The sequence below is a fragment of the Hippocampus guttulatus genome, chromosome 16, assembly GCF_054856545.1.
Source record: "Hippocampus guttulatus isolate MCC_2025c chromosome 16, RoL_Hgut_1.0, whole genome shotgun sequence".
NCBI classification, from domain to species: domain Eukaryota; kingdom Metazoa; phylum Chordata; class Actinopteri; order Syngnathiformes; family Syngnathidae; genus Hippocampus; species Hippocampus guttulatus.
In genome coordinates, this window is record NC_141276.1 from 6,955,278 (window position 1) to 6,970,905 (window position 15,628).

The 15,628-nt window shown below is 45.0% G+C and overlaps 1 protein-coding gene across 1 annotated transcript; it reads left to right on the forward strand.

The window, feature by feature from the left end:
- Window positions 1-813: 813 nt before the first annotated feature.
- On the forward strand, window positions 814-14,039 carry usp31 (ubiquitin specific peptidase 31). Its single transcript, XM_086132392.1, has 16 exons — window positions 814-1,900; window positions 2,113-2,247; window positions 2,363-2,457; window positions 2,527-2,619; window positions 3,659-3,794; window positions 3,869-4,016; window positions 4,180-4,357; window positions 4,474-4,585; window positions 4,675-4,769; window positions 5,164-5,241; window positions 5,553-5,682; window positions 6,258-6,377; window positions 6,680-6,905; window positions 6,981-7,139; window positions 7,408-7,560; window positions 9,032-14,039. The coding sequence occupies exons 1-16, from the start codon at window positions 1,373-1,375 to the stop codon at window positions 10,405-10,407; spliced, it is 3,762 nt and encodes a 1,253-aa protein (XP_085988518.1). The 5' UTR covers window positions 814-1,372; the 3' UTR covers window positions 10,408-14,039.
- Window positions 14,040-15,628: the final 1,589 nt, after the last annotated feature.

Here is a 15,628-nt window from a genome sequence, read left to right on the forward strand (position 1 = left end):
GAACCGTCATGTCACCATAAAATGACATAGTACCCTTTTTTTGTGTCGTGGAACTATCCTACAGTACCATCTATTTTAGCGCTTCTCATCACTAGTGTGAGTTGGAGCCTAACCCAGTTAACTTTCACATGGCACATTTAGACGAGCAACCATTCACACTCGCAGTCACACCGATGGAAATTTTTGAGTCTTCAATTAGCCGAACAGGCAAGTTTTTTGTTTTTTTTTAATGTGAGAAGAAGCTGGAGTACCTTGAGGAAACCCACGCTAGACCAGATCCAAAATTCAAAAAGCGGAAATATAAAAAATATATTGTTAAATAGTACACAGTCAGCTTGCTAACTGAATCATGCTGCTATGTTATTTGCTCATAATAGTCAGACATGTCCACCCTGTGATCATCCACCCTGTCAACAAGCTCACATCTTTTGATGTTTGCATGTACAGTGTCTGATTGCAAAAAAAAAAGATTCCATTCATTCAGTCAATACATATTGCTCCTCTCTACTTTTTATTAAACTTTGCACTCAGTCAGGTGGCGTTTGTTTTTTTAACCTGCGTGCTTATTGCGCCACCCATAGGTATAGTAGAGAACTGCAAACTTGAGCGCACATGCCCTTCCCACTTTGTCACTGTGTGCTTATTGCGCCACCCATAGGTATAGTAGAGAACTGCAAACTTGAGCGCACATGCCCTTCCCACTTTGTCACTGCTGTTAGTTTTTCGCCCGAGCGATAGAGGGCAGTACATCCACGTCTAACTCCTTGCCGGTTGACTGCCAAAACAAACAACAGAGAGAAGAAGAAACAGAAGGCATTCGACTATTTGGCACCCATTTACGAACTTTCCTTCCAAATATGCAAACAATGTTCAAATAACTGCACATCTGACATGCTCTCTACATGGAATGTCACAACGCGCTCGCCATGGCGGACAATGGCTCCTTTTTGGACCTGGACCTTTCGGCTGAACAAGACCGGTGACGTTTTTTTCGGCCCCTGTTTGTGCAGCTAGCGTTAGCCACATCGGCTAACACTAGCGCTCTGCGACCGAAACGCAAGCCGGAGTTGGTTCATCGTTATGCGGCACTCGACCGCAAAGTGAGGCGACTCCGGACGGAGCACGCAGTCGCCAACCCCAACGCAAGGAGCGAGCGCTCCGGTTGTTCTGATTTCACCAGGCTGGTCTTAAAGTTATCGGTATGTTATTTCACAAGTGTGGCGAGAGACTGTAGTTACAATGTTATACCTGGCGAAGGGTTAGTTAACTCTGGTCGGGATTGTTTCAGCGATGTAGCGTCGGCGGACAGCAGCCGCTGAAGGTCCCCCTTGACTCGAGCTAAGGGGGTGAGGGTCAGGGTGAGGGTACAATCATGTCGTGCAAAGCCGCCACCAAGGACAAGAAGACCAGCTTCGGCAAGAAGCTCTTCAGGCGAGGCTCGGTGCGCTCCGTGGGTAGCTTTATGAGCAAAGTCCTGAGGACGCTCACAGCCTTGTCCCACTTTGGTTCCGAAGTGCAAACCGACGACGACAAGGATGACGGCGGCTTCTCCGCCTTTCACTCCGGACTTAAGGACGCACCCTTGGACGACGGAGACTTCGGGGGGTTCCTCTCAGGCGAGAGGATCCCTGGCGTGGCTGGCTTGAAGAACCATGGCAACACCTGCTTCATGAATGCTATTCTGCAGTGCCTCAGTAACACGGAGCTGTTTGCCGAGTATCTCGTCCTGGAGCACTACAGGGAAGGCGAGGCGAACCAGGAGAATAAACCAAAGACAAATGGCATCCATCTGCAGAATAAAGCTTCCATGGCCAAGGGGGAAGTGACAGAGCAACTCTCCGGACTTGTTCGGGCTTTATGGACTTTTGAGTACACCCCTCAGCACAGCCGAGACTTTAAGGTAAGGCCGGCACACAGGAGGAGCACTAAAAGCTCAGCAGACTCTAACCACAAAGTTTTGCCACTCTTTGTGCATTTAAATAAGCTTTACAAACAGATGTATTTTTTTCCCCACAATTTAAAACAGGTCCCAATTGTTTGAATAACATCAAAATACTCCTGCTCTGTGTGATTCCAAACACTACTAAAACGCACGCCGAATGCCCGTTGCAGAACGCGGTGTCCAAAAACGCCACGCAGTTTAAAGGGAACGCTCAGCACGACGCCCAAGAGTTCCTGCTGTGGCTGTTGGACCGAGTGCACGAGGACCTCAACACCGTCAGCCCCATCGGCAGGCCAACCATGAGGGTGAGGTTTTGACGCAGTCCTTGAATGTGACAATGTTTCTGTAAAAGCCTGCTGTGCCTGCTTTATTTACGACTTTTGGTTCTGCCGTCATCATAACCCGTTTGCGCTTGTTCAGCCACCTATCGACGAAGATGACCAAAACGCGGAGGGACCCTCCCCGCCCCTCTCGGTTGGCTCGTTTGTTCAGGAGCTTTTCCAGGCTCAGTACAGGTAAAAGTCTGCTACATTCCTTGTCCTGCGTTTGCAGTATGAGTTGACTCCTAGTTATTCTTTTTGCAGGTCTTCCCTCACCTGCCCCCATTGCCAAAAACAGAGCAATACCTTTGACCCTTTTCTGTGCATCTCCTTACCCATCCCGCTGCCACACACGCGGTAAGTGGACAAACGGAGGTGTCAAAGTTGTGCTCCGTTAGTATCCCACGATGCATCTTGATAAATAGTGACAATGGTCACGAGATGAGCAATGTATCCTATGATGCCTTGCGCCGATACAGAGAACCCAAAAGGAGAGAGAGAGAGATGAGGTTTTCATGAACAAAAATCGTTCTTCTGTCAAGCAATTTTTAAATATTTGAAACAAGGTTACACCTTTCAGAAGCTGCGAGAATCATTTTATTTTTATTTCATATCTGAACCGCCGTGTCAATTTTTCATTTTAATTTTTTTTCAAAAGGTGATATCTACAGTACATCTTTTTTTTTATTTGATATGTTCCTTCGGCAGGATTATTTTGAGTTAATCTAAAATATTTTCAGTTACATATTTTGGCATCGAAGGTACCACTGCTTTTACGGACTCCCACCACTTCAGTATGGGTATCGAGGTACTTAATATTGTTATAGTGTTAAAGTCAGAATTGTGGTACAGTATTGTGAAAACACGACTGCTGTATATGATCGACTTTATGAACATCACGATATAGTGATTAGGCTGTAGGGCAGGGGTGCCAAACTCATTTTTGTCGCGGGCCACATTATAATTACCGTTTCCCTTGGAGCGCTGTGATGACCGAAACTATATAAAGAAGTCAAGAATAACGTTTTATTCAATTATTGTTGAAGTAACTGTAATGTGGGATTTGGTAACAGGAAAATTATTACATGTCACTGATTTTATTACATTTGAAATTTTAGTACAGATTTTAGCAACTCATGGAGGTTGTCGTCATTTGCTTTCGCGGGCCACTTAAAATGATGTGGCGGGCCAGATCTGGCCCCCGGGCCTTGAGTTTGACACCTGTGCTGTAGGGAATGAGTGAATAATTCCAAAACATGGGCGAACTGTAATTATGACTTTATTACTGCGTGACATTAGTGATAGACATGGTCCGTTCAGATTTTGGGACAAGTTTGGCTTCATGCGTCGAAACAGAACCACCTTTAAAAATAAATTCACGTATTTTGTTTGCCAGGCCGCTATACATCACAGTGGTCTACCAGGGGAAATACTCTCACTGTCTGCGGATTGGGGTGGCCGTGCCCCTTAACAGCACCGTGTACCGCCTCCGAGATGCTGTGTCGCGCGAGACCAAAATGCCAATGGACCAGGTGGTTACTTCTTGACAGCCAAATCGAATCCCCCTTGGCACTTGTACACATACTTACTTGCTTGTTTCTTGTAGTTCATTCTGACCGAGATGTATTACGACGGCTTCCATCGTTCCTTTTGCGACGACGACGATGATCTGGATATCATCCAAGAGAGTGACTCCATCTTTGCCTTTGAGACACCGGAGACATTTAAACTGGAGAACCTACGCACAAAAAGAGGTAACTTGCACAACACTTGGGGTTAAATGCTGGATTATTATTGCACGTTTCAAGTGAAATAATAATCAAAAATAATAAGCATAAATTAAAAATAAAATAGACACACATTGATTTGGATCAGATAGTTTAAATCCAGCCTCAGCTAAATAATGACTTTGTTCAGGAAGTCTCCTGGCCAACCTGAATCACAACAACTTGAAGTACGGCGTGGAAAACAGCCGCACGCCGTCTTTCATGCAGGGGGCCTTGACTCCCGTGGCATCCCCAAGTAAGAACCTGGCGCCGGAGAAAATGATCCTGCTAGTTTGCAACAGAGCCTGCACCGGCCACCAAGCAAAAAGGTAAATCTACCATCTGCGCCGCGACTCTACCATGGCTTCAAAAGTGCATTTGTGTATCTAAAGGTATCAAAATAACACTTGACCCAACAGACGATGCGTTGATTTTGTTGTTTCAGGTTTGGCTTGCCTTTTGTACTGTACATAGAGCGCACGGCCAACTGGGACACACTGCAGAAGGAGATTTTGGAAAAAATGCGGCATCTTTTGCGACCTGGAGTCTACATTCAGGTAGGAAATGAAATTAAATGATTTTTTATGTGGTCTTTTTTTTTTAATAGATGCATTGTGGAGCTTTGTGAAACAATCTCCACGCACAGGTGGGGCCTTTCAGTCTCCGTGTGGTTGGTGTGGTTGGGATCACCTACCTCCTCCCTCAAGACGAGCGACCGCTGTGTCACCCCACGGTGGACAGGTGAGTCGCACTCTTTGGCCTCTCCTATTTCACATCAAGGAAAACACTTATCCATCAATCACACCCCGCAAGAAGCATCCTGTTTATCGTCTCGCAGCACAATTTGGTGACATGCCCTAGCATGTCTTTTAAAATGCCAGGAGAACTTTTTTTTTCTTTCCTGGCCTACATAAAGCAAGCCAGAACACAACACACGCACAAAAAGGCATCAGTCAAAAAGCGTAGCTGATTTTTAACTTGTTTTTGTCCTTAGGGTGATCTATCATGATAAATATGGTGAACTTTGAGAAATTGCAGAGTTTGGTTTGTTTGAATGCACAACTTTGCACTCACTCGTGTCATTTCACCATGTGCGATATGGTGGTGGCGTGTTTTCTTTGCGGGGGGGTTTCAGAGCATACAAATCCTGCGGACAGGGTGGACCGCCCCATGTGAAAATTGTGGTGGAGTGGGACAAAGCGACCAAAGACTAGTAAGTGGCGTCTCTTTTGTCATCCGCGTGATAAAAGTTCCATTTGACTCAAGAACAGCATATTTCTCAGAGCTACTTTGGGACGAGTACGCTTACAAATTGCGGTCAAGAGGTCGAATATGTCTGTTACTATGGAGACGTTGGAATATGAAATTCACTGGCATCATGAAAGGCCTTTTCTCATCGGCGGAAAGCTGCCAAGCAATAAAGCAAATATTAATTCACCTCTGCCAGGTTTTGTCATGTCTGAACTTAATTAAACACAAAACACCACAAGCCAATGGACGTTTTTTTTTTTTTTTAAACCTCAGTTTGTTCGGACACACGGAGGAGGAGTACATCCCTGACGCCGAGAGCGTGTACCTGCACAGAGAACAGCACCACCAGCCGCAGGCCTGCACGCTGGCTCAGTGTTTCCAGCTTTACACAAAAGAGGAGCAGGTGAACCCTGAGGACAGGCACAGGAAATCCATCGGTCACATATTTGGATGAAGTGGAATTTGTTCAGTCAAAACATCAAGATTAACGCGAGCCGCAATTAATTCGGACCCGAGTTCAGTAATCAGGAAGACCAAAAAAAAAAAAAAAAAACAGTCCAATGAAGTACAGTTAGTATGCCTCTAACCCAGCAAGTCTGTGCTTGTGCTGTATAACAATTTTTGTAACCTCGAAATGTCGCATATGAGGATCATCGTAAGCCGAGGAGCACGTGTATAGGTCCCCAATATCTGATCACCGCGTCTCCATTTTGCGTGTCAATCGGGATATTTTCTCCCATGTTTATCTCGGTGCTCATTCTGACACAAAATAACAGAGTCTGAAACTCTCTGCGGTTTTGCTGTCTTTAATTCCGAATGGTACGTTCGGACTAAACCAGACACTAGAAGTGAGGACCAAGATAAACATTGTGGCTCCACTCGCCTCAGGGAAAAAAAAAAAATCCAGCGCCTTATTTTTATTTATTTTTAAGTCTGCTTGTCCTCGATAGCTGACCCTCGAGTTCTCGTGCGTTTCAGCTGGCCCCGGATGACGCCTGGCGCTGCCCACATTGCAAACAGCTGCAACAGGGCCGCATCAAACTCAGCCTGTGGACGCTGCCGGATGTGCTCATACTGCACCTCAAGCGGTTCAGACAGGTGAAGTTTGGAAACTTCCCCCCACTTACACAACTATGTGGCTTATTTACAGATTTCGCCTGATCTTCACATTCGCCCATGAATAACATTTCCTCAATTAAGCTTTTGAAATTGAATTCACACGCATCGACGCATTTGTTCAAGCGCACGCGCTCATGCCAAAAATGATGAATGCAGCCTCAATGATTTTATTTTTTTTGCATATTTTGTGTTGGTCGCTTCCGCGCGTCTTCGGTAAATAGCGAACAGTTCACGAGACGAGATGCAAAGTCTTCATTCTTTCAACTGAACATTTGTCACAGGAGGGCGACCGCAGGGTGAAGATGCAGAACATGGTGAGGTTCCCTCTCATGGGTATGGACATGGCGCCTCACGTGGTGAAAAGAAGCCAGAGCAGCTGGAGCCTCCCCTCGCACTGGTCACCGTGGAGAAGACCCTACGGTCTGGGGAGGAACCCAGACGACTTCCTGTACGACCTCTACGCCGTGTGTAACCATCACGGGAGCATGCACGGGGGCCACTACACGGGTAACGTCGACATTACGAGTCATTACGAGCGGCAGCATTTTTTTAAAGCAACATTCCCTCGTGTGCGCTCGCAAGCCTGCTGCAAGAACTCCGTCGACGGTCAGTGGTACTGCTTTGATGACAGCGAGGTCGCACCCGTGGCCGACGACGACGTGTGTCAACAGACGGCTTACATACTCTTCTACCAACGCAGGACCGCCATTCCCTCTTGGTCGGCCAACAGCTCCGTTGCAGGTCAGTCCGTGGCAGATTATTTGACTGAAAGTGGGATTTGTTTCCACTGATGATCCTTGAGATGACTCTCCATCTTAATTCGATTCCGCCTGATTGGACATGAGTTGGAAAGGCACCGTTGACATTGCACGTCAGCACAAACCAACCGAGTCACTTCATCCATTTTAGAATTAGGCTGTTAAATAACGTGGGGCAAAAAAAGTAAAGTGCAGTGAATATTTGACTTGGACTTTTACTTTGAGAAAATGACTCTTGAACCATCTCACAGGCTCTACCAGTTCTTCTCTGTGCGACCACTGGATTAACAGGCTACCCGGGAGCAGACCTGCTAGTCTAGCGTCAGGCGCCTCGTCTAGACGCACCTCACTGGCTTCGCTGGCGGAGTCGGTGGAATTCACCGCAGAGCGTAGCGAAGACGACGGTGAGGCCGAGCCTCAGTTTACCTTCATTTACCGTATTTTCCACACTAAAAGGCACACTGGATTATGAGGCGCACCTTCAATGAATGGCCTGTTTTGTCATTTTTTTTCATATATTGGACGCATTATAAGACGCAATCTACAAGGCATCCACTAGATGGAGCTACGCCAAAGGAAATGCCAACAGAACACTACACCCGGATTTACATAGCGACGATCAGATGTCAATAAAATTTATTTAATAAAGCAGCGACACAGTTCACTCAACCAATAGCAAGTTAAAACATCGACTCGTTAACGAACTCTCTTGCCGCTGCTCTATTTCCGTGTTCAACTGCGAAACCGATCGCCTTAAGTTTGAACTCTGCGTTGTCACCATGTCTCTAGCAAGGAGCCGTTTTGGGGTTGACATATTACCGTAATGGCCATACACAAGGCGCATCGGATTTTAAGGCGCGCTGTGAGCTTTTAAGAAAGCTAAAGGCTTTTAGGTGCGCCTTTTAGTGTGGAAAATACGGTAATCCCTCTTGAGACAAAAAGAGCAGCACAAGTCTGTGTCACTTAAAGTGGACTTGTGTACAAATAGTTGAGTATCTAGAGTGCCTGCCCACTTATCAAATATAAAATTAAAACAAAAATGGGGATAATTTCTGCAAGACAAGAAATGGTAGGTGAAAAGTATCTTGTAATTCTCGATGAAAGCACGTCACTGTATGAAGATACGAGATCTAATATAGTCAAATCCTAAAGCCAGTATCCAAAACGTTGGTTTGGACTCAACCGTTTCAAGACTGGCCTCACCTTTGGTTATGAATTTTTGTCTAAAGACATTTAAAAAAATAATACAAGTGATGAAGGGTCAAGGCGAGGTGGTTTCTCTACTCTGGCAAAAGCTCTGCTGCCGTGTCAAACTGAAACAGATGTTCGCCCGGGCCTGCTGTTTGCGGCTCACATAATGAGGGGCTCGCGCTGCAGACTGCTGCCTCAGCATATGTCCTTTCCGGGGGTGTATCGCCACCACACACAACCTTATGTAATTTACTATCACCAGTGTATAGCAACTGCCTGGGTAGTATTTGACGGCGTGAAATGAGCCGGAACATGCCGGCACAGTTAATTGAGGGCTGTCGTGTATGTATCCGTTATTTGCTCATTTATTTCAAGTAGCTATCAAAGTATTAAACAAAATAAAACGTGCATCTCTCCCCCCCCCCCCCCCCCACACACACAATTTTAAACATTTCCCAGTTCTTTTAATAACATCTTGGACATATTTTTAATCAAACCACTCTAATGTTGAAGGATTGTAACTTTCTTGGTTGTTTAATTTTACTCTCGATGGGTGGGCAGGCACTCGAAAGATCCAACCAGAGACCGAAATAAATAGCCCTTCAAACGGCCATGTGGATTCATAAAAACATTTTCTTTATTGATTGACAGGATGTCTTTTTGAAATCTTTGTTTGCTTTGAAGGCGGTTTCTCCGTTCGACCCTTCGTGAGGAGCATTCAGCGTCAGAGTGTGAGTTCTCGGTCGTCCGTAGCCAGCCCGTTAGCCTTCAGCGACAGCGCCGTCAAACCCTCGTGGTCGCTCTCGGCCAAGCTGCAAATGCGCTCCAACTCTCCCTCGCGCTTTTCTCTGGACTCTCGTTGCTCGCCGCCCCTTGAGATAATCGGCGAGTCCTGCGACGACCGCGTGTCTACGTCCTGCTTTGGCAGCTACAGCCGGCACGAGCGCTACTTTGGCAGCAAGATGTCCGTGATGGAGAGCGAGCAGGAAAACAACAAAAGATTCGTGGACATGATGTACTGCCGCGCTCCCACGCCCGTGGAGAAGACGACGGAAAACAACAACCAGATTACAGCGATAGACATTCAAAACATTCAAAACGCCCCCTCGAAAGATCAGAAGCGTAAGAGCAGCGTTGGCGGTTTCGCGTCCAAGACGGAAAGCGCGGGCGCCACCAAAACCACCAAAGCGGAGCCAGGAAAAAGCTCCAAGAAGCGCCTGTGCTCAACCCACAAGCCTTCGCCTTTGGAAACGCCCGTCAGCACACCTGTGAAAGGGAAAACGGCGCCCGCCACGAAAGATAAGAATGGCAAGAAAAGCATGTCCACTCCCTGCGGGACGCCATCTAAAACCAAGGATTCGCTCCCACCCGCAGGCTCCACGCCGCAACATCGGCTGTGCGTTCGCCCCACGCCTCGATCGTCAGCATCACCCTCTCCCACCACCAAGAACCCCGGCGTCCATGAGAAACCGCCGGAGAACACTCGCAAGCGTCATGTGGAGAGGAGCTACAGTGGAGATTCTGCGGTCGGCGCTCAGCGAGCAAGCGTCGCGGCGCGCTCTTCCGTCCCCAAGCCGGCGGACAGCAGCCGGCCGGAGCGGAGGTCCGTGCGCAGCTCCAGCAGCAGCTCCTCCGTCACCAGCCTGCGCTCGCCCAGCGTGTCCGCCAAAGACCCCCAGCGTGGCAGCAAGTCCGAGGAGAAAGGCCTGTCCTTCTTCAAGAGCGCCTTGAGACAACGGGAAAGCCGCCGGTCGGCCGACTTGGGGAAGAGCGCCCTGCTCTTCAAAAAGGCTTCGGAGAGGACTTGCAAGCAAAACGGACAGGTCAAGGAGGCTTGCAACCAACGAGCAAAAGCGACGGACGCCGCGGCTTTCCCGCCGCCCGCAGACGCTCCAAAATCGGAGCCCATCAAGCCCGCGGGCTCCCTTGGTCGCTCCCTGCTGCATGTCGGCAAGTCCAAGTCTTCCGCAGCGGACGTGAGTCTCAAGTCTCCCGCGAATGGGAAGAAACCCCTCGAAAAGAAGACGTCTTCCCGAAAGCTGTCGTTGGGCACGCAGTAGCCCCAGTAACGCAGCGAACGTACGTACACTTCTGTCTAAATGCAGCTACTGTACATTCTTTGTGCCTACCTTCTACTCATAGCGATAAGTATTCAAACTTGACACACTCACGCACAAAAAAAACAAACATTTCACCCGATTGAGGAATTTAAATCCTAGCCAAGGCTGGATTTACACTGCAGATCGATGTGCCCAATTCCCAATAAATGTCTTGCTCTGCACCCATCTTGTAGCATCTTGGCACCAAGAAACTAAGTTGAAGAAAGATGAGGAGTTTCTACTGCATTTATATTGTTTTCCTGGTCGCCAAGGCACCCTATTTGCCCCAAATGTAGTGCACACAACACAGCTCACTACACTCTGGCCAATTGTTTGACTAGCCTTTATTATCTTGTGGAACTACGTTGAGGTCAGCTGATGAGCTTCATTTTGATAAAAATAGTGGTTTGACACCTATTGCGAGCATCTACATAATTATGAACCTCTTTGGCGGAGGCATTAGTTTTTTTTTTCAATATTCGTAGCAGGGTTTGGTCCAATCATTTTTGTTGTCTTTTTTTTACAAACATTTCAACTGACACATATCAATATGGTTGTCTTTATAGTGACAGAACACGAGACACTGAAATTGCACATAATACAACAGTATGTAAATAAATAAACATTTCATAGCGTCTAGTTGTCCTTGACTATTGAAGCTTATACGGACCATTTTTATTTGCCGATTTTTTTTTTTCCTTTATTGCTGTTGTTTAGATTTACAGCAGGTGGTTTTTTTCCCCAATGTTTTTATTTGTGTTGTTTGGGCAGATGCAGGTGTGTGTGTGTTTACCTCATTTCGATGACCTCGGGCCAGGGTGTATCCCATCTGTGGTCTTCTGCCGCATTCACTTTGACAGATATTTGATACGTATCCGATTTTTGTCCACACGTAGAAGATTTTGGTTGATGTTGCATATTCTAATGGTGCCACATGAGAGCAGAAAAAGATATATATTAGAGTTGTGTCACTGGAAGCATGCAGTGTAAACCCACACTCAATTAATCCCCCCAGCCCCAAATTGGCTTTCTCAATATAAATGTCATGCAAAGCTCTGGAGGAAAAAGCGCTTTGATTAAAAAAAAAAAAATCACTATAATTAACATATGAAAACCCACTGTAAAATAGTCCAATTTGTCCGCAGATTTTCTGATATTTAAACAGCTATTTTTGTTGAAATTTTGTGATGGAAACGTCTTTTATGAGCTTTTTTTTTAACTTAAAAAAGATGAGTTTTGGAATGACACCCTTTAAAATAAATAATAATCATATATATTTAGTAGCTATAAATGCATCTATATAGAAAGTACAGTCTACAGTATGAAGTGCTTTTATGTCTTTCCAAAAGGAAAACGATCAGAAGCGCCTTTTCAACACTAATAACGCAAACAGATACTAGTCGACTACTGTATGCATCATGGAGTAGGAATGTCGTATTGTTCTGCACTTTGTGAGTAGATGACTAGTTTCCTCTCCCTCCAGTAACTCACCGTAAGCGATAACACTACAACATTTTAACAATGTAACCTTTTGGCGGATCTTCTCAGCATCGTGTAGTTTCATGCCTTAGACTTATGACTAGAAGAAAAGGGTACTTTCTCCGCGTGGTGCTGATGACGGGACACCGCTCCACTCTGACTGCTCAATTTAAAAGCAGAACTCAGAAGAGCCCAGTCGGCAGCATCTCCCCTAACCTGTGGTACCTCTCGCTTGGTGTACTTTTTAGATGTTCATATGCCTGAAAATATATCTTATTGCGTTCTCATCACATATTTGCTCATTTAACACTTCATGGTGTTTAAAGAAAAACACACACACAAAAATGTTCTCATTCCGACTCATTTACATTTCCACTTGTCGAACAGAACTTTTATTTTTTTTTTTAGTTTTCGAAAATCAAAAGACAAGTTTGTTTTGTTTTTTGACCGGCAACTGGCCGTCATTCGCTTCCATATTAACCTCGACACTCTGACGTGTGTCCATATCATATCGCACTTTCACATCGACTATTTAAACGCGCGCATTGCTCTTTCAAAACGGCAATAAATTTGTCTTCCCGTCGTCTTCAAGTAGCATCAGCTCGCATTGGAGAAACCGTAGACGCAATTCGTAGGGATGTACAGTAAACGCTCAAGCATGCTTGTCATGAACTATGCAAATCTCGAGTGCTTGGGCACGCCGCCGAATATCACGCAGCTTCATTTGCACACCTCACGCACATCATCGCCATTCTTATATCGCCACTTTACTTTAAGCTCTCTGGGTGCTCCAATACAAAAATATATCCAGCCAACCAACCATCCATTTTCTAATCCGCTTATCCTCACAAGGGTCACAGGCATGCTGGAATTGATCCCAGCCGTCTTCGGGCAGCAAGCGGGGTACACCCTGAACTTGTTGCCAGCCGATCGCAGGCCCACGCATAGTCGGACGACCATCCGCGCTCACAATCACACCGAGGGACAACTTAGAGTGTTCCATTAGCCTACCATGCAGGTTTTTTGGAATGTGGGAGGAAATCGGAATACCCGGAGAAAACCCACATAGGCACAGGGGGAGAACATGCAAACTCCACACAGGAAGGCCGAAGCCCGGAATTGAACTCTCTGCACTGCACTGTGAGGCGGACGTGCTATGCTAACCAGTCAACCACCGTCACAAAAAAAAAAAAAAAAAAGACACGCACACACACGCACGCACACACAGTTGTACACCAGCAGGGCGCAACACTACGGCTGTGATGTTTTGTTTCTAAAAATGTTTACCACATTGTGTATTTATGTCAGGCAATCAATAGTTCATGAGTAGTTTGTGCAGAAAAATGCAATAACCTCAGTAATACATTTCTAGTTTTGTACGATAGTATAACGCTCAACTGTGTAGAAATGATGGACGTGTGATCATCATGTCATACACTAAATGACAAAAGACCTGCTGGTAATATATACATAACTGAGAATGCTTTTTTTTTTTTTTTTTTTACTTGCAGTGCATATATGAAATGTCGAAAGCCTTGAAAAAGTATCACATATACTGAATGTTTTGAGAAACCTTATTAACTAAGGAGCTGTAAAAGTGATAGAATGTCTGTTTTTCTTAACTGCAATACATTTCCTTTGTTTCCTTTTGTTGCTGTTGTTTTTAAAATAAACCAACTTCAATTTAGGACACTGAAACGCTGACTGAAAGCACAGCACGTCTAAGTTGTACGCTGTTAATAGATGTGTACAATCCACTTTTTACCATTGTTTTTTTTTTTAATATTTTATCATGCCAGTTTATTAAGGATAATGCAACAACTTGCAATAAATCTCCCCCGCCCCTGTCCTCACCATGAGTGCTGTAAAAAAAAATTCCACACGCAAGAAAAACCTGGCAAGTTTCAAAAAGCTGTTTTTTTACATTTATACTTTCATATGCAGCAAGGGGGGGAAATGTCATTTTAAACATCACCCAAGTTCTCTGTGGCAATTTATTTTTATTGTGTATGCACTTTTCTATTTTTATTATTTCATCAAATGGACAATTATGTACATATATTGCTGGTTTACTATGTAAAATACAAAAAAATAAAAAAAATATGACAAATGACGTCATTTTTGAAGATTTATTTTCTGCACACACTCTAGAGGTCGCCGTTTTCTCAGAAATGTGCCACGGCATGACAACGTACAATAAAGCCCTTCCATTCCTGAATTGATTTAACATGAGAACACTGTACTATTAATACACTCTTATTGTATTTTTGTCACCATTTCCACGTCACTTCTTGCCTCCTCTTTTCCTGCATAGTATGACCAGGGATCAATAATTATTGATGTTTGTGAGCAGGAAAAAGGAGCAGCTAAAGGTCGCGCAAAAGTTTTACAAAACGTTTCTTTCATCACTCGAAATGACTTTGAGGCACAACCGCTGAGAAGGGTACAATTGTTTGAAAACGGGAGCAAAAAGTGAAAATTGCTTCTGCCTTCATTGTCTCGGATCAGGTGTCATATCAATAGGGCTCTTGCGCTGACATAACCATGTAGAAACTGAACAGAACAGATTTTTCTTTTAAAAAAGGACAGGCACACAGATGAGGATGTAGGAGCGTTTGATTTGTATCACAGAAAAGGAGAAGACAGGACAGACAGCCACCGACTGACAGGAAGGAATCTGTGATTTATGGTTAGAAGTACTGTAGTTTGATTTTTTTTTTCTATTCAAGTGGTCTTTGTGAAATTGCAAGCACATCAGAATTGAAATAAACGTAATCAAAAGGGGGAGAAAGGAGTGTTTGTTTTATATCACTGGAAAAGACACAATCAGATAGGACAGTCTGAATTGTATCATAGGACAAATGTGTATGGACAATGTAAAAGGAGCGTTTGATTTCTGCCCCAGTAAAGGACACCATCGGATAGGACAATTTGAATTGTATGACAGGACAAATGCAAATGAACTGCGAGTAAGGGGTGTTTGATTTCTATCACAGGACGCAAGCACACAGGAAGAGTGTCTAATGTCACAAGAAAAGGTTGGACAGGACAAATGGACAAAGAGGAAGGAGTCTTTGCTTTCGAAAACAGAACTGAGAGGAAGGAGAGTTTGATTTCTGTCACAGGACATGACAAGATCACAGAGGACAGACACACATATGGTGACGAGGGATCGTTTGATTTCCTTCAGGGGACAGGACAAGATACAGACGGGAGAGGAAGGAGCATTTGGTATGTATCACAGGACAAGACGCAGAGAGGAAGAAGCCTTTGATATCTCGAGTACGGCAGGGTCAATGCTGCTGACAGCTTTTGAAGATTGATAGTTGATGTGTCCCCCCCCCCCCCCCCCCAAGTACTCACAAAGAAAGACAGACCGACATAACCAGTGCTGATCCACAGGACCAAAATGGAGGACGTTTTGTTTCTCTTTAGTCATTATTGTCTGTCAGAAGTCAAGAATGTTTAATTTTTTTCTTTTTGCTTATTCTCTGCTGTCATTTCCTGTCGGCTTCTTTCAGAAGAGAGATGACTGATTTTAATGAGATACACGGACCACCATTTTGTGGCTTTGGACAGACTTGGCCTTAGTACATGAGTGGCTACAAGGAATCCGATATATTCTGAATAGGATCAAACAACATAGCAGCTATTATGTCCTAGTTTAACTGGACTTTTCGGGAACTTGGTTCTCAACGCAAGC